This window comes from Raphanus sativus, chromosome 6 (assembly GCF_000801105.2).
Source record: "Raphanus sativus cultivar WK10039 chromosome 6, ASM80110v3, whole genome shotgun sequence".
Taxonomy (NCBI): Eukaryota; Viridiplantae; Streptophyta; class Magnoliopsida; order Brassicales; family Brassicaceae; genus Raphanus; species Raphanus sativus.
The window spans coordinates 10,571,072-10,589,659 of NC_079516.1; the positions used below are offsets into that span (position 1 = coordinate 10,571,072).

The 18,588-nt window shown below is 30.0% G+C and overlaps 4 protein-coding genes and 1 pseudogene across 4 annotated transcripts; 1 reads left to right on the plus strand and 4 right to left on the minus strand.

The window, feature by feature from the left end:
- Nucleotides 1-756, plus strand: LOC108807795 (uncharacterized). The gene is made up of 3 exons (XM_018580039.1): nucleotides 1-135; nucleotides 223-391; nucleotides 737-756. Exons 1-3 carry the CDS (start codon nucleotides 52-54, stop codon nucleotides 754-756), a joined length of 273 nt encoding a protein of 90 aa, XP_018435541.1. The 5' UTR covers nucleotides 1-51.
- Nucleotides 757-780: 24 nt separating this feature from the next.
- LOC130496161 (cytochrome P450 78A5-like) lies at nucleotides 781-2,454 on the minus strand. Its single transcript, XM_056988004.1, has 2 exons — nucleotides 1,513-2,454; nucleotides 781-1,412 (listed from the first exon to the last, which is right to left on the minus strand). The coding sequence occupies exons 1-2, from the start codon at nucleotides 2,440-2,442 to the stop codon at nucleotides 795-797; spliced, it is 1,548 nt and encodes a 515-aa protein (XP_056843984.1). The 5' UTR covers nucleotides 2,443-2,454; the 3' UTR covers nucleotides 781-794.
- Nucleotides 2,455-6,315: 3,861 nt separating this feature from the next.
- On the minus strand, nucleotides 6,316-7,986 carry LOC108810344 (cytochrome P450 78A5-like). Its single transcript, XM_056987748.1, has 2 exons — nucleotides 7,048-7,986; nucleotides 6,316-6,947 (listed from the first exon to the last, which is right to left on the minus strand). Exons 1-2 carry the CDS (start codon nucleotides 7,975-7,977, stop codon nucleotides 6,330-6,332), a joined length of 1,548 nt encoding a protein of 515 aa, XP_056843728.1. The 5' UTR covers nucleotides 7,978-7,986; the 3' UTR covers nucleotides 6,316-6,329.
- A 3,847-nt stretch (nucleotides 7,987-11,833) lies between these two features.
- LOC130496080 (cytochrome P450 78A5-like) lies at nucleotides 11,834-13,587 on the minus strand (annotated as a pseudogene).
- A 1,797-nt stretch (nucleotides 13,588-15,384) lies between these two features.
- LOC108810349 (cytochrome P450 78A5-like) lies at nucleotides 15,385-17,045 on the minus strand. The gene is made up of 2 exons (XM_056987947.1): nucleotides 16,104-17,045; nucleotides 15,385-16,002 (listed from the first exon to the last, which is right to left on the minus strand). The coding sequence occupies exons 1-2, from the start codon at nucleotides 17,031-17,033 to the stop codon at nucleotides 15,385-15,387; spliced, it is 1,548 nt and encodes a 515-aa protein (XP_056843927.1). The 5' UTR covers nucleotides 17,034-17,045.
- Between the last annotated feature and the right edge of the window lie 1,543 nt (nucleotides 17,046-18,588).

The window sequence follows — 18,588 nt, forward strand, 5'->3', positions numbered from 1 at the left end:
GTTAATGATTTTGTCCTCGCTGCCCAAGCTTGTTTGCCTATTATCAGCGGCATGCTCACTGCCATCAAGAACAAAACTCACCCAACAAACTGCTTTCTGAATATCGATTTGCCTACTGATATTGCTAACCATAAGGTAAAGTCTCACGGCAGATTTTGACAGACATTCTTTTAGTAACTGTTCCTTAGTTTCATATGTCCTTGTTCTTCTCTCTAAATGAAGGGATACAAGCTAACTAGACAAGGAAAAAGCTTGGGTAAAATGGGATGGAGAAAAGTGGAGGAGGAAGCACAAGGTGCTAAGATGTTGTCAACAATGTCAATGGAAACTGATTCAGGAGTAGTCTCAGACAACAACGACACATCTGCTCATCATTCAAAAAACGATAGCCGTTTGTTCAATAGATTTTATATCAAAATGATTGCTTTAATTATTTTCCTTTCTTTTACTAAATTTAATATTGATTTTCAGTTTATTTTGAAAGAAATTTTTTTGAAAATCTTAACTTTTAAAAAAAAAAAAATTAAAATGGTAATTTGGCATATTTAGATACTTTAAAATAATATGTGATATTCACAATGATTTATTGCATCAAATTATATATATATATATATTATTTATTTTGTAAAGAAGTTAGACCATGACACCAAAACCCTAACTTCCTTAAAGAAGTTCGACAAACGTGCCAAAACTCTAAATTTATTTCTCAACCATAATTATTATTAATTATTAAAAGAGACTATCCATAGTAGTTAAACGAGTATCCGACCCGATACACCAGATAACCATATCCATTAACCAAAACAAACATTTCTTGGAACAGCTTTGCACTTCAACGGCTTCTTCATCTCCATGGACAGCTTGAGAACCTCGGCGAGGTCAACATCAGAAGAACCCTTGACCCATTTGAAATTCTGAATCATTTGACCAACCCAGAGATGAACAGTGGCTAGACCCATTGCTTTACCCGGGCAAACCCGACGACCCGAACCGAATGGAGCCAACCTAAGATCCGAACCCATGATGCTTACATCTTCACCATGAATAAACCTCTCAGGCCTAAACTCTTCAGGGTCGGTCCAGATTTCGCCGTCATGTGTGATGGACCACATGTTGACCATAGCTATGGTTCCAGCGGGGACAAGGTTGGGACCCACGTGGACATCGTGGATAGCGAGCCTGGCCCAAGAGAGGAGGGGACCTGGTGGGTGAAGCCTCAGGGTTTCTTTGACTACAGCTTGAAGGTACGGAAGTTTTGGGATGTCGGAGTCAGACAAGGGCCTAGTATTGTTACTTGTAACTGAAGCTATCTCATTGTAAAGTTCTGCTTGTATGTCTTGATGCAATACCATTCTTGCAAGTACCCATTCCACTAGAATCGCTACTGTGTCCGTTCCTCTAAATATCATCTCCTACAAAAATCCACATAAAAAGATTTAAAACTGTAGATAACAAATATTTTTAAAAATTTCCGAGAAATTGAAACTTTATCCACAAGAAAAAACAACTTACCCAAAGAACAGCGATCATGTCGGAATCAGACAACTTTTCATCCTTTTGCAAGCCAAGCAAGACATCAAGGAAGTCATTCTCCTCACGATCGAGAGTGTTGTTCCTCTTCATTTTGTGCTTCTCAATGATTCCGCCGACAAAAGTGTTAACTTGTGAGACCAAAGCTCTACACCTCTTCCTCACTCCTTGGAAGTCAAACCAACGAAGAACACCAAAGTGATCACTCCAGTTAAATATCCCAAGCAACTCATAGCCTTCACTCACCAGCCTCTCCAGAAAACATCCATCCCCATCAACTTCATCGAAATCGTAGCTTTCACCAAACACAGTCGTCATTACATTATTCAACGAACCGAAGTGAATCACTTTCTTCACTTCAACTTCACCACGGCCAGCTACGGTCTTAATCTTCTCCACCATCTTCATACCGATCCCAACTCTAACACCTTCGAAACTCGCTATCCTTCTCGGGCTGAAAAGATGCGTTGAAGAGATCCTCCTAAGATTCCTCCAATACTCACCATACGGCGCGAACCCCATAGAACGGTGGAAGAGAAGCTCGTAAGCTGACTCCTTAAACGGGCGGTCAGCAAAAGCAGAGCTGTTCAAAATCTCTTTAGCCGTCTCCGGTTCACTGGAAATCACAAAACGCGAAAACCCAACAGAGAACGCCATCAGAGGAGAGGCCTTGAAGCGTTCGGCAAGCGCGGCGAGAACACGGTGAGGGTTGGAACCAGAGAAGACGGAAAGAGAACCAGATGGACCAGGAATCGAAACACGGGTCTTGGAGGAGGCGGTCCAGGCCCATGCAAGGCCACCTGGTGAGAGAAAGAAAGCAACAGTGGCTATGAAAAGAGTTATCCAGGCAAAGGCCTCGAAGGTTACCAGGTTGAGAGAGTTAAAGAACAGAACGTAAGCTTCAGGAGACATTTTTAGCAAGTAATGGTAGAGCAGAGAGAGAGAGAGAGAGAGAGAGAGCAAAGAGAGAAGTATTGAGAGTTGATGAGGATATGAAATGATGTGCATGGGGAGGGTGTTTAAATAGATGGTCACTTAATTGTTTATCATTTTATTAAATCTAGATATTAAAATCTAAATTTAATAAAATATAGATTTTATTTAATCAATAGATAGAATAATTATGAAATAGTAAGAACTATAAGAATTAATATAGTAATTTTGTTACTAGTATAAATATTTAATAAAATGTTAATATTAAAATCTAGATGTGTTAATAATATGTTAACATATATTAACATATTTTATTATATGTTAATATTTTATTTTAATATAAAAATAATATCTTATAGATGTTACTATAAGCTATATATATATATCACCAATAAAATTCTAGGTTCCATATAATACATAAAATTTAAATGGTCTCATAGAAAAATGGTTGAAAAATATATTTTATAATTAATATATATATAACAAATTAAGATGAAAGATAAAGAGTCTAAATTATATGAAAACTAGATATGTTAATATTAGCTAGATTTTGCAAATCTAGATATAATAGCTTATAAGATGGCATTATTCATTATGTTGATAAATAACTATATTAATAAAATATGTTAATCTATAAGGATGAAAAATATTCATTTTAATAATATTAATATCTATTGTAACATTTATAAGATGCTCTTATAGATGTTACAATAAATCAAATTTATTAGAGAAATCGCTTATAATTTTATTCATAGATTTACAACTCGCGCCTATATTAATAATTAATATCATTTTATACTAATGTTAAGATAATAAATATAATTGGTTTATATGCATTTATATGAAATTTATTCAGATTATGCTTTATATTTTTCTTATTTAGACTTTTATACAATTATACTCCTCAAAAAACTAATGTGTAGATATCTTCTTCTTTGTGTTTGTAAATGTGTGTAAGTGTAGTTATAAACGTGTTTATTGTTTATTAATCTTATATTTTGAAGAAATATATTGATTGTTCTATTCATATTAATTTATATTAAATTATTATAAATATTTTTACTATACTGTTTTATCTATCTTTTTATTTGAATGACATAAAAAAATTAATCCATATGCACAATATCTAAATTTACTTTGTATTTACCAAATTTTTACAAAGAAAAAATAAGTATTATATATTTTGTGCATATATGTATTTGAAATACTCATATTTAATTCTTGTAAATGCATATCTGGTAGTATTATATTAAGAATTAGGTTTAATCATAAAAATATGTTGATGAAGTTTAAATAATTGTAAATATATTTTAGATATAAGAAAAAGGGAAATAAATATATACAACTTTGAACTAATATTTATTAAAATAACCATATACGAATCAAAAATAATAGATTTAACTTCTACTTGATCTAGTTACAATATTAATTACTGGCGGTATTTTGATGTTTTATTAGTTCACATCATATTTCATAAACTTAGATAATATAGTTTCCAATTGACGAATATATAATGAATATTTTTCATATTTTTTTTCTGTTGTCTCTGAGACTATACTATAATTTCAATATTATTTGTAAACATTAGTATACTTTTCAACTAATTTGTTTTGTTACCAACTTTTGATTCTTTTTTACGTTTTCATATATTTCAGTAACATTTTTGTTTCAAATATCTTTCATTGACAGAACTCATGTGAGATCATTTCTAATTTTATATGTTATGTTAATTTCTTTAATAAAGTTCCATAAGCATATGTCCTATAATTACTATAGGTGACAAAACACTTATGAAAAGTCACTATGTACTTTGCCTAATTGTTAATAACCATATTAAGAAAAACTTGTAGATTATGAACTATTTAGGGTTGTTTCATAAAACCATATTTGATTAGTCTGCCGAGCTTTTCTACGGAACTGAAGGAACCAATGAAGTTGAAGAGTAGATTCCAGGAGTTTACGATTTCTTTTATTTTCTCGCACTGAAAATGTAATGTCTGATTCATTAGCTAAGATAGCAAGATCCTTTCATAGGAGTCTGTACTACATTGGTTGTTCTGTTCCGGTATGGTTCTCCAGACCACTTCAAGCTTGAGTAATAGAACAACATTTCGATAAAAGAAAACCATATTTGATTAGTCTAGTGAATATTTTAATTTTGATTTTGTTTTAAAATATAAGTCGAAATTTATTAAAATTTTAATTGTTGATAATTAAATAACTATGTTAATTCATTTGATTGACAAAATTCAGTTTGAAAACGCATAGATAAAATTTTTCAAAACACATAAATAAACTACCTATTTAACAATATATGTCTTACATAAGTAAATTATTCTCTTCATCATTTATTTTTATGGAGTTTTGTAATTTATTGTAAACCCCACTAAATAATGAATGGCTTGGTAAAAAAGAATCACAATCAACTATTATATTTTTAAGAAATTTATATAAAATATTATCAATTTAGATAATTTTATAGCCGATACAAATATAAATAGAAATTTAAATACTAAATTTCAGTTTACCTTTTTATTTTTTTGATTAGGTTAAGTGTTAATATAAAATATTTATTTATTGTGATTTAATGCTATTTTTATGTTTTGACATACTTTATGACATAATTTTTTATCAAAAATCGACATTAATTTTTGAAGAGTTGGCATATATGTGTCAAGTAAGTTTTTTCTTTACTTTCGTTTTGCTTGTTGATATTTGTTAGTTTATTTGATAGATTTATATTTAGAAAATTTAATATTTATAAAAAAATTTAAAATATGAAGCTGATTTTAATATTTTATTGGTTTTTACAATCTTCAAAAATCTTATGAACATAATTAGATTTTTTTCTTGTCAATCTCTTATTATGTTAAGTTTTAAATAATTACCTATAAATATCAATCTAACTTTTAAGATTTTTTTTACAATTTTTAATTTATCATTTAATAGTTTTCTGTTGATTTTATTTTATTTTTACATACCTGATTATTTAAAAGTTTTTTTTTTGAAAAAAAACTTGATTTCTTTTAATATTGTTCCTTTTAATATTTTTTGTTTTAGTTTCAATTATTTATTTTATATATCAAGTTAATTATTTTAATAAAAATTATTTGTTTAACTTATTTGATTTTCATTTTATTTTTAGATAAATAATTTTCTGATATATTTTAATATCAAATTAAAATGCTGATTTGGTATATTATTACAATGATAGTTTAAAATTCTATGTGAACACTCTAAATAATATATATCCTTAAATTTGAAATCATATGTTCTTTAAAGATTTAATTTATGTAATAAACTGATTCCTTTTACTATTTTGCATTTTTTGTTTACTAAAGTTAATATTGATTTCTTTAAAGAAATAGCTCAATTTTGAAATCATATGTTCGTTAGATTTATATTGTTTTATTATTTGAAATTCTTGTTTTCCTTAAGATTTTTTTGTTAGTCAATTTTAAGTAACCTTTCATAGATTTTATATCAAAATGATTGCTTTAATTATTTTCCTTTCTTTTACTAAATTTAATATTGATTTTCAATTTATTTTGAAAGAATTTTTTTTGAAAATCTTAACTTTTTAAAAAATAATAATAATTAAAATGGTAATTTGGCATATTTAGGTGCTTTAAAATAATATGTGATATTCACAATGATTTATTGCATCAAATTATATATATATTATATATTTTGTAAAGAAGTTAGACCATGACACCAAAACCCTAACTTCCTTAAAGAAGTTTGACAAACGTGCCAAAACCCTAAATTTGTTTCCCAACCATAATTATTATTAATTATTAAAAGAGACTACCCATAGTAGTTAATTAAACGAGTACCCGACCCGATACACCAGATAACCATATCCATTAACCAAAACAAACATTTCTTGGAACAGCCTTGCACTTCAACGGCTTCTTCATCTCCATGGACAGCTTGAGAACCTCGGCGAGGTCAACATCAGAAGAACCCTTAATCCATTTGAAATTCTGAATCATTTGACTAACCCAGAGATGAACAGTGGCTAGACCCATTGCTTTACCCGGGCAAACCCGACGACCCGAACCGAATGGAGCCAACCTAAGATCCGAACCCATGATGCTTACATCTTCACCATCAATAAACCTCTCAGGCCTAAACTCTTCAGGGTCAGTCCAGATTTTGCCGTCATGTGTGATGGACCACATGTTGACCATAGCTATGGTTCCAGCGGGGACAAGGTTGGGACCCACGTGGACATCGTGGATAGCGAGCCTGGCCCAAGAGAGGAGGGGACCTGGTGGGTGAAGCCTCAGGGTTTCTTTGACTACAGCTTGAAGGTACGGAAGTTTTGGGATGTCGGAGTCAGACAAGGGCCTAGTATTGTTACTTGTAACTGAAGCTATCTCTTTGTAAAGTTCTGCTTGTATGTCTTGATGCAATACCATTCTTGCAAGTACCCATTCCACTAGAATCGCTACTGTGTCCGTTCCTCTAAATATCATCTCCTACAAAAATCCACATAAAAAGATTTAAAACTGTAGATAACAAATATTTTTAAAAATTTCCGAGAAATTGAAACTTTATCCACAAGAAAAAACAACTTACCCAAAGAACAGCGATCATGTCGGAATCAGACAACTTTTCATCCTTTTGCAAGCCAAGCAAGACATCAAGGAAGTCATTCTCCTCACGATCGAGAGTGTTGTTCCTCTTCATTTTGTGCTTCTCAATGATTCCGCCGACAAAAGTGTTAACTTGTGAGACCAAAGCTCTACACCTCTTCCTCACTCCTTGGAAGTCAAACCAACGAAGAACACCAAAGTGATCACTCCAGTTAAATATCCCAAGCAACTCATAGCCTTCACTCACCAGCCTCTCCAGAAAACATCCATCCCCATCAACTTCATCGAAATCGTAGCTTTCACCAAACACAGTCGTCATTACATTATTCAACGAACCGAAGTGAATCACTTTCTTCACTTCAACTTCACCACGGCCAGCTACGGTCTTAATCTTCTCCACCATCTTCATACCGATCCCAACTCTAACACCTTCGAAACTCGCTATCCTTCTCGGGCTGAAAAGATGCGTTGAAGAGATCCTCCTAAGATTCCTCCAATACTCACCATACGGCGCGAACCCCATAGAACGGTGGAAGAGAAGCTCGTAAGCTGACTCCTTAAACGGGCGGTCAGCGAAAGCAGAGCTGTTCAAAATCTCTTTAGCCGTCTCCGGTTCACTGGAAATCACAAAACGCGAAAACCCAACAGAGAACGCCATCAGAGGAGAGGCCTTGAAGCGTTCGGCAAGCGTGGCGAGAACACGGTGAGGGTTGGAACCAGAGAAGACGGAAAGAGAACCAGATGGACCAGGAATCGAAACACGGGTCTTGGAGGAGGCGGTCCAGGCCCATGCAAGGCCACCTGGTGAGAGAAAGAAAGCAACAGTGGCTATGAAAAGAGTTATCCAGGCAAAGGCCTCAAAGGTTACCAGGTTGAGAGAGTTAAAGAACAGAACGTAAGCTTCAGGAGACATTTTTAGCAAGTAATGGTCGAGCAGAGAGAGAGAGAGAGAGAGAGAGCAAAGAGAGAAGTATTGAGAGTTGATGAGGATATGAAATGATGTGCATGGGGAGGGTGTTTAAATAGATGGTCACTTGGTTGTTTATCATTTTATTAAATCTAGATATTAAAATCTAAATTTAATAAAATATAGATTTTATTTAATCAATAGCTAGAATAATTATGAAATAGTAAGAACTATAAGAATAAAAATAGTAATTTTGTTTCTAGTACAAATATTTAATAAAATGTTACTATTAAAATCTAGATGTGTTAATAATATGTTAACATATATTAACATATTTTATTATATATTAATATTTTATTTTGATATAACAAGTAATATCTTATAGATGTTACTATAAGCTATATATATATATCACCGATAAAATTCTAGGTTCCATATAATACATAAAATTTAAATGATCTCATAGAAAAATGGTTGAAAAATATATTTTTTATAATATATATATAATATATATATATATATATAACAAATTAAGATGAAAGATAAAGAGTCTACATTATATGAAAACTAGATATGTTAATATTAGCTAGATTTTGCAAATCTAGATATAATAGCTTATAAGATGGCATTATTCATTATGTTGATAAATAACTATATTAATAAAATATGTTAATCTATAAGGATGAAAAATATTCATTTTTAATAATATTAATATCTATTGTAACATCTATAAGATGTTCTTATAGATGTTACAATAAATTCAAATTTATTAGAGAAATCGCTTATAATTTTATTCATGGATTTACAACTCGCGTCTATATTAATAATTAATCATTTTATACTACTGTTAAGATAATAAATATAATTGTTTATATGCATTTTATATGAAAATTTATTCAGATTATGCTTTATATTTTTTCTTATTTAGACTTTTATACAATTATACTCCTTAAAAAACTAATGTGTAGATATCTTCTTCTTTGTGTTTGTAAATGTGTGTAAGTGTAGTTATAAACGTGTTTATATTGTTTATTAATCTTATTTTGAAGAAATATATTGATTGTTCTATTCATATTAATTTATATTAAATTATTATAAATAATTTTACTATACTGTTTTATCTATCTTTTTATTTGAATGACATAAAAAATTAATCCATATGCACAATATCTAAATTTACTTTGTATTTACCAAATTTTTACAAAGAAAAAATAATTATTATATATTTTGTGCATATATGTATTTGAAATACTCATATTTAATTCTTGTAAATGCATATCTGGTAGTATTATATTAAGAATTAGGTTTAATCATAAAAATATTTTGATGAAGTTTAAATAATTGTAAATATTATTTTAGATATAAGAAAAAGGGAAATAAATATATACAACTTTGAACTAATATTTATTAAAATAACCATATACGAATCAAAAATAATAGATTTAACTTCTACTTGATCTAGTTACAATATTAATTACTGGCGGTATTTTGACTTTTATTAGTTCACATCATATTTCATAAACTTAGATAATATAGTTTCCAATTGACGAATATATAATGAATATTTTTCATATTTTTTTTCTGTCGTCTCTGAGACTATACTATAATTTCAATATTATTTGTAAACATTAGTATACTTTTCAACTAATTTGTTTTGTTAGCAACTTTTGATTTTTTTTACGTTTTCATATATTTCAGTAACATTTTTGTTTCAAATATCTTTCATTGACAGAACTCATGTGAGATCATTTTTAATTTTATATGTTATGTTAATTTCTTTAATAAAGTTCCATAAGCATATGTCCTATAATTACTATAGGTGACAAAACACTTATGAAAAGTCACTATGTACTTTGCCTAATTGTTAATAACCATATTAAGAAAAACTTGTAGATTATGAACTATTTAGGGTTGTTTCATAAACCATATTTGATTAGTCTGCCGAGCTTTTCTACGGAACTGAAGGAACTAATGAAGTTGAAGAGTAGACTCCAGGAGTTTACGATTTCTTTTATTTCTCGCACTGAAAATGTAATGTCTGATTCATTAGCTAAGATAACAAGATCCTTTCATAGGAGTCTGTACAACATTAGTTGTTCTGTTCCGGTCTGGTTCACTAGACCACCTCAAGCTTGAGTAATAGAACAATATTTCGAGAAAAAACTATATTTGATTAGTCTAGTGAATATTTTAATTTTGATTTTGTTTTAAAGTATAAGTCGAAATTTATTAAAATTATAATTGTTGATAATTAAATAACTATGTTAATTCATTTGATTGACAAAAGTCAGTTTGAAAACGCATAGATAAAATTTTGAAAACACATAAATAAACTACCTATTTAACAATATATGTCTTACATAAGTAAATTATTCTCTTCATCATTTATTTTTATGAAGTTTTGTAATTTATTGTAAACCCCACTAAATAATGAATGGCTTCGTAAAAAAGAATCACAATCAACCATTATACTTTTAAGAAATTGATATAAAATATTATCAATTTAGATAATTTTATAGCCGATACAAATATAAATAGAAATTTAAATACTAAATTTCAGTTTACATTTTTATTTTTTGATTAGGTTAAGTGTTAATATAAAATATTTATTTATTGTGATTTATATGCTATTTTATGTTTTGACATACTTTATGACATAATTTTTATCAAAAATCAACATTAATTTTTGAAGAGTTGGCATATATATGTCAAGTAAGTTTTTTCTTTACTTTCGTTTTGCTTGTTGATATTTGTTAGTTTATTTGATAGATTTATTTTTAGAAAATTTAATATTTATAAAAAATTTAAAATATGAAGCTGATTTTTAATATTTTATTGGTTTTTACAATCTTCAAAAATCTTATGAACATAATTAGATTTTTTTCTTGTCAATCTCTTATTATGTTAAGTTTTAAATAATTACCTATAAATATCAATCTAACTTTTAAGATAATTTTTACAATTTTAATTTATCATTTAATAGTTTTCTGTTGATTTATTTTATTTTTACATACCTGATTATTAAAAAGTTTTTTTTTTGAAAAAAACTTGATTTCTTTTAATATTGTTCCTTTTAATTTTTTTGTTTTAATTTCAATTATTTATTTTATATATCAAGTTAATTATTTTAATAAAAATTATTTGTTTAACTTATTTGATTTTCATTTTATTTTTAGATAAATAATTTTCTGATATATTTTAATATCAAATTAAAATGCTGATTTGGTATATTATTACAATGATAGTTTAAAATTCTATGTGAACACTCTAAATAATATATATCCTTAATTTTGAAATCATATGTTCTTTAAAGATTTAATTTATGTAATAAACTGATTCCTTTTACTATTTTGCATTTTTTGTTTTCTAAAGTTAATATTGATTTCTTTAAAGAAATAGCTCAATTTTGAAATCATATGTTCGTTAGATTTATATTGTTTTATTATTTGAAATTCTTGTTTTCCTTAAGATTTTTTGTTAGTCAATTTTAAGTAAACATTTCATAGATTTTATATAATGATTGCTTTAATTATTTTCCTTTCTTTTACATATTGATTTCAATTTATTTTGAAAGAATTTTTTTGAAAATCTTAACTTAAAAAATAATTAATTAAAATTAATTTGGCATATTTAGGTGCTTTAAAATAATATGTGATATTCACAATGATTTATTGCATCAAATTATATATATATTATATATTTTGTAAAGAAGTTAGACCATGACACCAAAACCCTAACTTCCTTAAAGAAGTTTGACAAACGTGCCAAAACCCTAAATTTGTTTCCCAACCATAATTATTATTAATTATTAAAAGAGATTACCCATAGTAGTTATTAAACGAGTATCCGACCCGATACACCAGATAACCATATCCATTAACCAAAACAAACATTTCTTGGAACAGCCTTGCACTTCAACGGCTTCTTCATCTCCATGGACAGCTTGAGAACCTCGGCGAGGTCAACATCAGAAGAACCCTTAATCCATTTGAAATTCTGAATCATTTGACTAACCCAGAGATGAACAGTGGCTAGACCCATTGCTTTACCCGGGCAAACTCGACGACCCGAACCGAATGGAGCCAACCTAAGATCCGAACCCATGATGCTTACATCTTCACCATCAATAAACCTCTCAGGCCTAAACTCTTCAGGGTCAGTCCAGATTTTGCCGTCATGTGTGATGGACCACATGTTGACCATAGCTATGGTTCCAGCGGGGACAAGGTTGGGACCCACGTGGACATCGTGGATAGCGAGCCTGGCCCAAGAGAGGAGGGGACCTGGTGGGTGAAGCCTCAGGGTTTCTTTGACTACAGCTTGAAGGTACGGAAGTTTTGGGATGTCGGAGTCAGACAAGGGCCTAGTATTGTTACTTGTAACTGAAGCTATCTCTTTGTAAAGTTCTGCTTGTATGTCTTGATGCAATACCATTCTTGCAAGTACCCATTCCACTAGAATCGCTACTGTGTCCGTTCCTCTAAATATCATCTCCTACAAAAATCCACATAAAAAGATTTAAAACTGTAGATAACAAATATTTTTAAAAATTTCCGAGAAATTGAAACTTTATCCACAAGAAAAAACAACTTACCCAAAGAACAGCGATCATGTCGGAATCAGACAACTTTTCATCCTTTTGCAAGCCAAGCAAGACATCAAGGAAGTCATTCTCCTCACGATCGAGAGTGTTGTTCCTCTTCATTTTGTGCTTCTCAATGATTCCGCCGACAAAAGTGTTAACTTGTGAGACCAAAGCTCTACACCTCTTCCTCACTCCTTGGAAGTCAAACCAACGAAGAACACCAAAGTGATCACTCCAGTTAAATATCCCAAGCAACTCATAGCCTTCACTCACCAGCCTCTCCAGAAAACATCCATCCCCATCAACTTCATCGAAATCGTAGCTTTCACCAAACACAGTCGTCATTACATTATTCAACGAACCGAAGTGAATCACTTTCTTCACTTCAACTTCACCACGGCCAGCTACGGTCTTAATCTTCTCCACCATCTTCATACCGATCCCAACTCTAACACCTTCGAAACTCGCTATCCTTCTCGGGCTGAAAAGATGCGTTGAAGAGATCCTCCTAAGATTCCTCCAATACTCACCATACGGCGCGAACCCCATAGAACGGTGGAAGAGAAGCTCGTAAGCTGACTCCTTAAACGGGCGGTCAGCGAAAGCAGAGCTGTTCAAAATCTCTTTAGCCGTCTCCGGTTCACTGGAAATCACAAAACGCGAAAACCCAACAGAGAACGCCATCAGAGGAGAGGCCTTGAAGCGTTCGGCAAGCGTGGCGAGAACACGGTGAGGGTTGGAACCAGAGAAGACGGAAAGAGAACCAGATGGACCAGGAATCGAAACACGGGTCTTGGAGGAGGCGGTCCAGGCCCATGCAAGGCCACCTGGTGAGAGAAAGAAAGCAACAGTGGCTATGAAAAGAGTTATCCAGGCAAAGGCCTCAAAGGTTACCAGGTTGAGAGAGTTAAAGAACAGAACGTAAGCTTCAGGAGACATTTTTAGCAAGTAATGGTCGAGCAGAGAGAGAGAGAGAGAGAGAGCAAAGAGAGAAGTATTGAGAGTTGATGAGGATATGAAATGATGTGCATGGGGAGGGTGTTTAAATAGATGGTCACTTGGTTGTTTATCATTTTATTAAATCTAGATATTAAAATCTAAATTTAATAAAATATAGATTTTATTTAATCAATAGCTAGAATAATTATGAAATAGTAAGAACTATAAGAATAAAAATAGTAATTTTGTTTCTAGTACAAATATTTAATAAAATGTTACTATTAAAATCTAGATGTGTTAATAATATGTTAACATATATTAACATATTTTATTATATATTAATATTTTATTTTGATATAACAAGTAATATCTTATAGATGTTACTATAAGCTATATATATATATCACCGATAAAATTCTAGGTTCCATATAATACATAAAATTAAAATGATCTCATAGAAAAATGGTTGAAAAATATATTTTATAAAATATATATAATATATATATATATATATAAATAAAATTAAGATGAAAGATAAAGAGTCTACTTAATGAAAACTAGATATGTTAATATTAGCTAGATTTGCAAATCTAGATATAATAGCTTATAAGATGGCATTATTCAGTATGTTGATAAATAACTATATTAATAAAATATGTTAATCTATAAGTATGAAAAATATTCATTTTTAATAATATTAATATCTATTGTAACATCTATAAGATGTTCTTATAGATGTTACAATAAATTTAAATTTATTAGAGAAATCGCTTAATTTTATTCATGGATTTACAACTCGCGCTATATTAATAATTAAAATCATTTTATACTACTGTTAAGATAACAAATATAATTGTTTTATATGCAAATATATGTCAATTAATTTTTTCAGATTTGCTTTATTTTTTCTTATTAGATATTTATTAATTATATGTTAGATAGATTTATTTTTAGAAAATTTAATATTTATAAAAAATTTAAAATATGAAGCTGAATTTTAATATTTTATTGGTTTTTACAATCTTCAAAAATCTTATGAACATAATTAGATTTTTTTTCTTGTCAATCTCTTATTATGTTAAGTTTTAAATAATTACCTATAAATATCAATCTAACTTTAAGATAATTTTTACAATTTTTAATTTATCATTTAATAGTTTTCTGTTGAATTTATTTTATTTTTACATACCTGATTATTTAAAAGTTTTTTTTTGAAAAAAAACTTGATTTCTTTTAATATTGTTCCTTTTGATAATTTTTTTGTTTTAATTTCAATTATTTATTTAATATATCAAGTTAATTATTTTAATAAAAATTATTTGTTTAACTTATTTGATTTTCATTTTATTTTTAGATAAATAATTATCTGATATATTTTAATATCAAATTAAAATGTTGATTTGGTATATTATTACAATGATAGTTTAAAATTCTATGTGAACACTCTAAATAATATATATCCTTAATTTTGAAATCATATGTTCTTTAAAGATTTAATTTATGTAATAAACTGATTCCTTTTACTATTTTGCATTTTTTGTTTTCTAAAGTTAATATTGATTTCTTTAAAGAAATAGCTCAATTTTGAAATCATATGTTCGTTAGATTTATATTGTTTTATTATTTGAAATTCTTGTTTTCCTTAAGATTTGTTTGTTAGTCAATTTTAAGTAAACCTTCCATAGATTTTATATAAAAATGATTGCTTTAATTATTTTCCTTTCTTTTACTAAATTTAATATTGATTTCAATTTATTTTGAAAGAATTTTTTTTGAAAATCTTAACTTATTTTCAATCCAACCATAATAATTATTAATTATTAAAAGAGACTACCCATAGTAGTTAGTTAAACGAGTACCCGACCCGATACACCAGATAACCATATCCATTAACCAAAACAAACATTTCTTGGGACAGCCTTGCACTTCAACGGCTTCTTCATCTCCATGGAAAGCTTGAGAACCTCGGCGAGATCAACATCAGAAGAACCCTTAACCCATTTGAAATTCTGAATCATTTGACCAACCCAGAGATGAACAGTGGCTAGACCCATTGCTTTACCCGGGCAAACCCGACGACCCGAACCGAATGGAGCCAACCTAAGATCCGAACCCATGATGCTTACATCTTCACCATCAATAAACCTCTCAGGCCTAAACTCTTCAGGGTCGGTCCAGATTTCGCCGTCATGTGTGATGGACCACATGTTGACCATAGCTATGGTTCCAGCGGGGACAAGGTTGGGACCCACGTGTACATCGTGGATAGCGAGCCTGGCCCAAGAGAGGAGGGGACCTGGTGGGTGAAGCCTCAGGGTTTCTTTGACTACAGCTTGAAGGTACGGAAGTTTTGGGATGTCGGAGTCAGACAAGGGCCTAGTATTGTTACTTGTAACTGAAGCTATCTCTTTGTAAAGTTCTGCTTGTATGTCTTGATGCAATACCATTCTTGCAAGTACCCATTCCACTAGAATCGCTACTGTGTCCGTTCCTCTAAATATCATCTCCTACAAAAATCCACATAAAAAGATCTAAAACTGTAGATAACAAATATTTTTAAAAATTTCCGAGAAATTGAAACTTTATCCACTAAGAAAAAACAACTTACCCAAAGAACAGCGATCATGTCGGAATCAGACAACTTTTCATCCTTTTGCAAGCCAAGCAAGACATCAAGGAAGTCATTCTCCTCACGATCGAGAGTGTTGTTCCTCTTCATTTTGTGCTTCTCAATGATTCCGCCGACAAAAGTGTTAACTTGTGAGACCAAAGCTCTACACCTCTTCCTCACTCCTTGGAAGTCAAACCAACGAAGAACACCAAAGTGATCACTCCAGTTAAATATCCCAAGCAACTCATAGCCTTCACTCACCAGCCTCTCCAGAAAACATCCATCCCCATCAACTTCATCGAAATCGTAGCTTTCACCAAACACAGTCGTCATTACATTATTCAACGAACCGAAGTGAATCACTTTCTTCACTTCAACTTCACCACGGCCAGCTACGGTCTTAATCTTCTCCACCATCTTCATACCGATCCCAACTCTAACACCTTCGAAACTCGCTATCCTTCTCGGGCTGAAAAGATGCGTTGAAGAGATCCTCCTAAGATTCCTCCAATACTCACCATACGGCGCGAACCCCATAGAACGGTGGAAGAGAAGCTCGTAAGCTGACTCCTTAAACGGGCGGTCAGCAAAAGCAGAGCTGTTCAAAATCTCTTTAGCCGTCTCCGGTTCACTGGAAATCACAAAACGCGAAAACCCAACAGAGAACGCCATCAGAGGAGAGGCCTTGAAGCGTTCGGCAAGCGCGGCGAGAACACGGTGAGGGTTGGAACCAGAGAAGACGGAAAGAGAACCAGATGGACCAGGAATCGAAACACGGGTCTTGGAGGAGGCGGTCCAGGCCCATGCAAGGCCACCTGGTGAGAGAAAGAAAGCAACAGTGGCTATGAAAAGAGTTATCCAGGCAAAGGCCTCGAAGGTTACCAGGTTGAGAGAGTTAAAGAACAGAACGTAAGCTTCAGGAGACATTTTTAGCAAGTAATGGTAGAGCAGAGAGAGAGAGAGAGAGAGAGAGAGCAAAGAGAGAAGTATTGAGAGTTGATGAGGATATGAAATGATGTGCATGGGGAGGGTGTTTAAATAGATGGTCACTTGGTTGTTTATCATTTTATTAAATCTAGATATTAAAATCTAAATTTAATAAAATCTAGATTTTATTTAATCAATAGCTAGAATAATTATGAAATAGTAAGAACTATAAGAATAAAAATAGTAATTTTGTTTCTAGTACAAATATTTAATAAAACGTTACTATTAAAATCTAGAAATGTTAATAATATGTTAACATATATTAACATATTTTATTATATATTAATATTTTATTTTGATATAACAAGTAATATCTTATAGATGTTACTATAAGCTATATATATCACCGATAAAATTCTAGGTTCCATATAATACATAAAATTAAAATAATCTCATAGAAAAATGGTTGAAAAATATATTTAATAAAATATATATATAACAAATTAAGATGAAAGATAAAGAGTCTAAATTATATTCAAATCTGGATATATGAAAATGAATAATGGTATCTTCAAAGTGGTATTTTTGAAAATTCCCCTAATATTAGCTAGATTTTGCAAATCTAGATATAATAGCTTATAAGATGGCCTTATTCATTATGTTAATAAAAAACTATATTAATAAAATATGTTAATCTATAAGGATGAAAAATATTCATTTTTAATAATATTAATATCTATTGTAACATCTATAAAATGTTCTTATAGATGTTAAAATAAATTCATATTTATTATAGATATCACTTATAATTTTATTCATAGATTTACAATTCGCGCTACGCCCGAGTCTATATTAATAATTAATATCATTTTATACTAATGTTAAGATAATAAATATAATTGGTTTATATGCATTTTATATGAAAATTTATTCAGATTATGCTTTATATTTTTCTTATTTAGACTTTTATACAATTATACTCCTTTAAATACTAATGTGTAGATATGTTCTTCTTTGTGTTTGTAAATGTGTGTAAGTGTATTTATAAATGTGTTTATATTGTTTATTGATCCTATTTTTTAAAGAAATATATTGATTGTTCTATTCATATTAATTTATATTAAATTATTATAAATATTTTATTATACTGTTTTATCTATCTTTTTATTTGAATGACATAAAAAAATTAATCCATATGCACAATATCTAACTTTGCTTTGTATTCACCAAATTTTTACAATGAAAGTAGAATTATTAATATTTTGTGAATATATGTATTTGAAATACTCATATTAATTCTTTTAAATGCATATCTGGTAGTATTACATTAAGAATTAGGTTTAATCATAATAAATATCTTGATGAATTTTAAATAATTTTAAATATTATTTTAGATATCAGAAAAGGGAAATAAATATATACAACTTTGAACTAATATTTATTAAAATAACCATATACGAATCAAAAATAATAGATATTCTTCTACTTGATCTAGTTACAATATTAATTACTGGCAGTATATGATGTTTTATTAGTTCACATCATATTTCATAAA

Excerpts from the sequence above, each read along its gene's own strand:
- LOC108807795 (XM_018580039.1), top strand. The coding sequence starts at position 52 with ATGCTCACTGCCATCAAGAACAAAACTCACCCAACAAACTGCTTTCTG. Across the intron at positions 136-222 it reads CTGATATTGCTAACCATAAG|GGATACAAGCTAACTAGACA; the intron begins GTAAAGTCTCAC and ends CTCTAAATGAAG. Across the intron at positions 392-736 it reads TCATTCAAAAAACGATAGCC|AGACTATCCATAGTAGTTAA; the intron begins GTTTGTTCAATA and ends AATTATTAAAAG.
- LOC130496161 (XM_056988004.1), bottom strand. The coding sequence starts at position 2,442 with ATGTCTCCTGAAGCTTACGTTCTGTTCTTTAACTCTCTCAACCTGGTA. Across the intron at positions 1,413-1,512 it reads ACATGATCGCTGTTCTTTGG|GAGATGATATTTAGAGGAAC; the intron begins GTAAGTTGTTTT and ends GGATTTTTGTAG.
- LOC108810344 (XM_056987748.1), bottom strand. The coding sequence starts at position 7,977 with ATGTCTCCTGAAGCTTACGTTCTGTTCTTTAACTCTCTCAACCTGGTA. Across the intron at positions 6,948-7,047 it reads ACATGATCGCTGTTCTTTGG|GAGATGATATTTAGAGGAAC; the intron begins GTAAGTTGTTTT and ends GGATTTTTGTAG.
- LOC108810349 (XM_056987947.1), bottom strand. The coding sequence starts at position 17,033 with ATGTCTCCTGAAGCTTACGTTCTGTTCTTTAACTCTCTCAACCTGGTA. Across the intron at positions 16,003-16,103 it reads ACATGATCGCTGTTCTTTGG|GAGATGATATTTAGAGGAAC; the intron begins GTAAGTTGTTTT and ends GGATTTTTGTAG.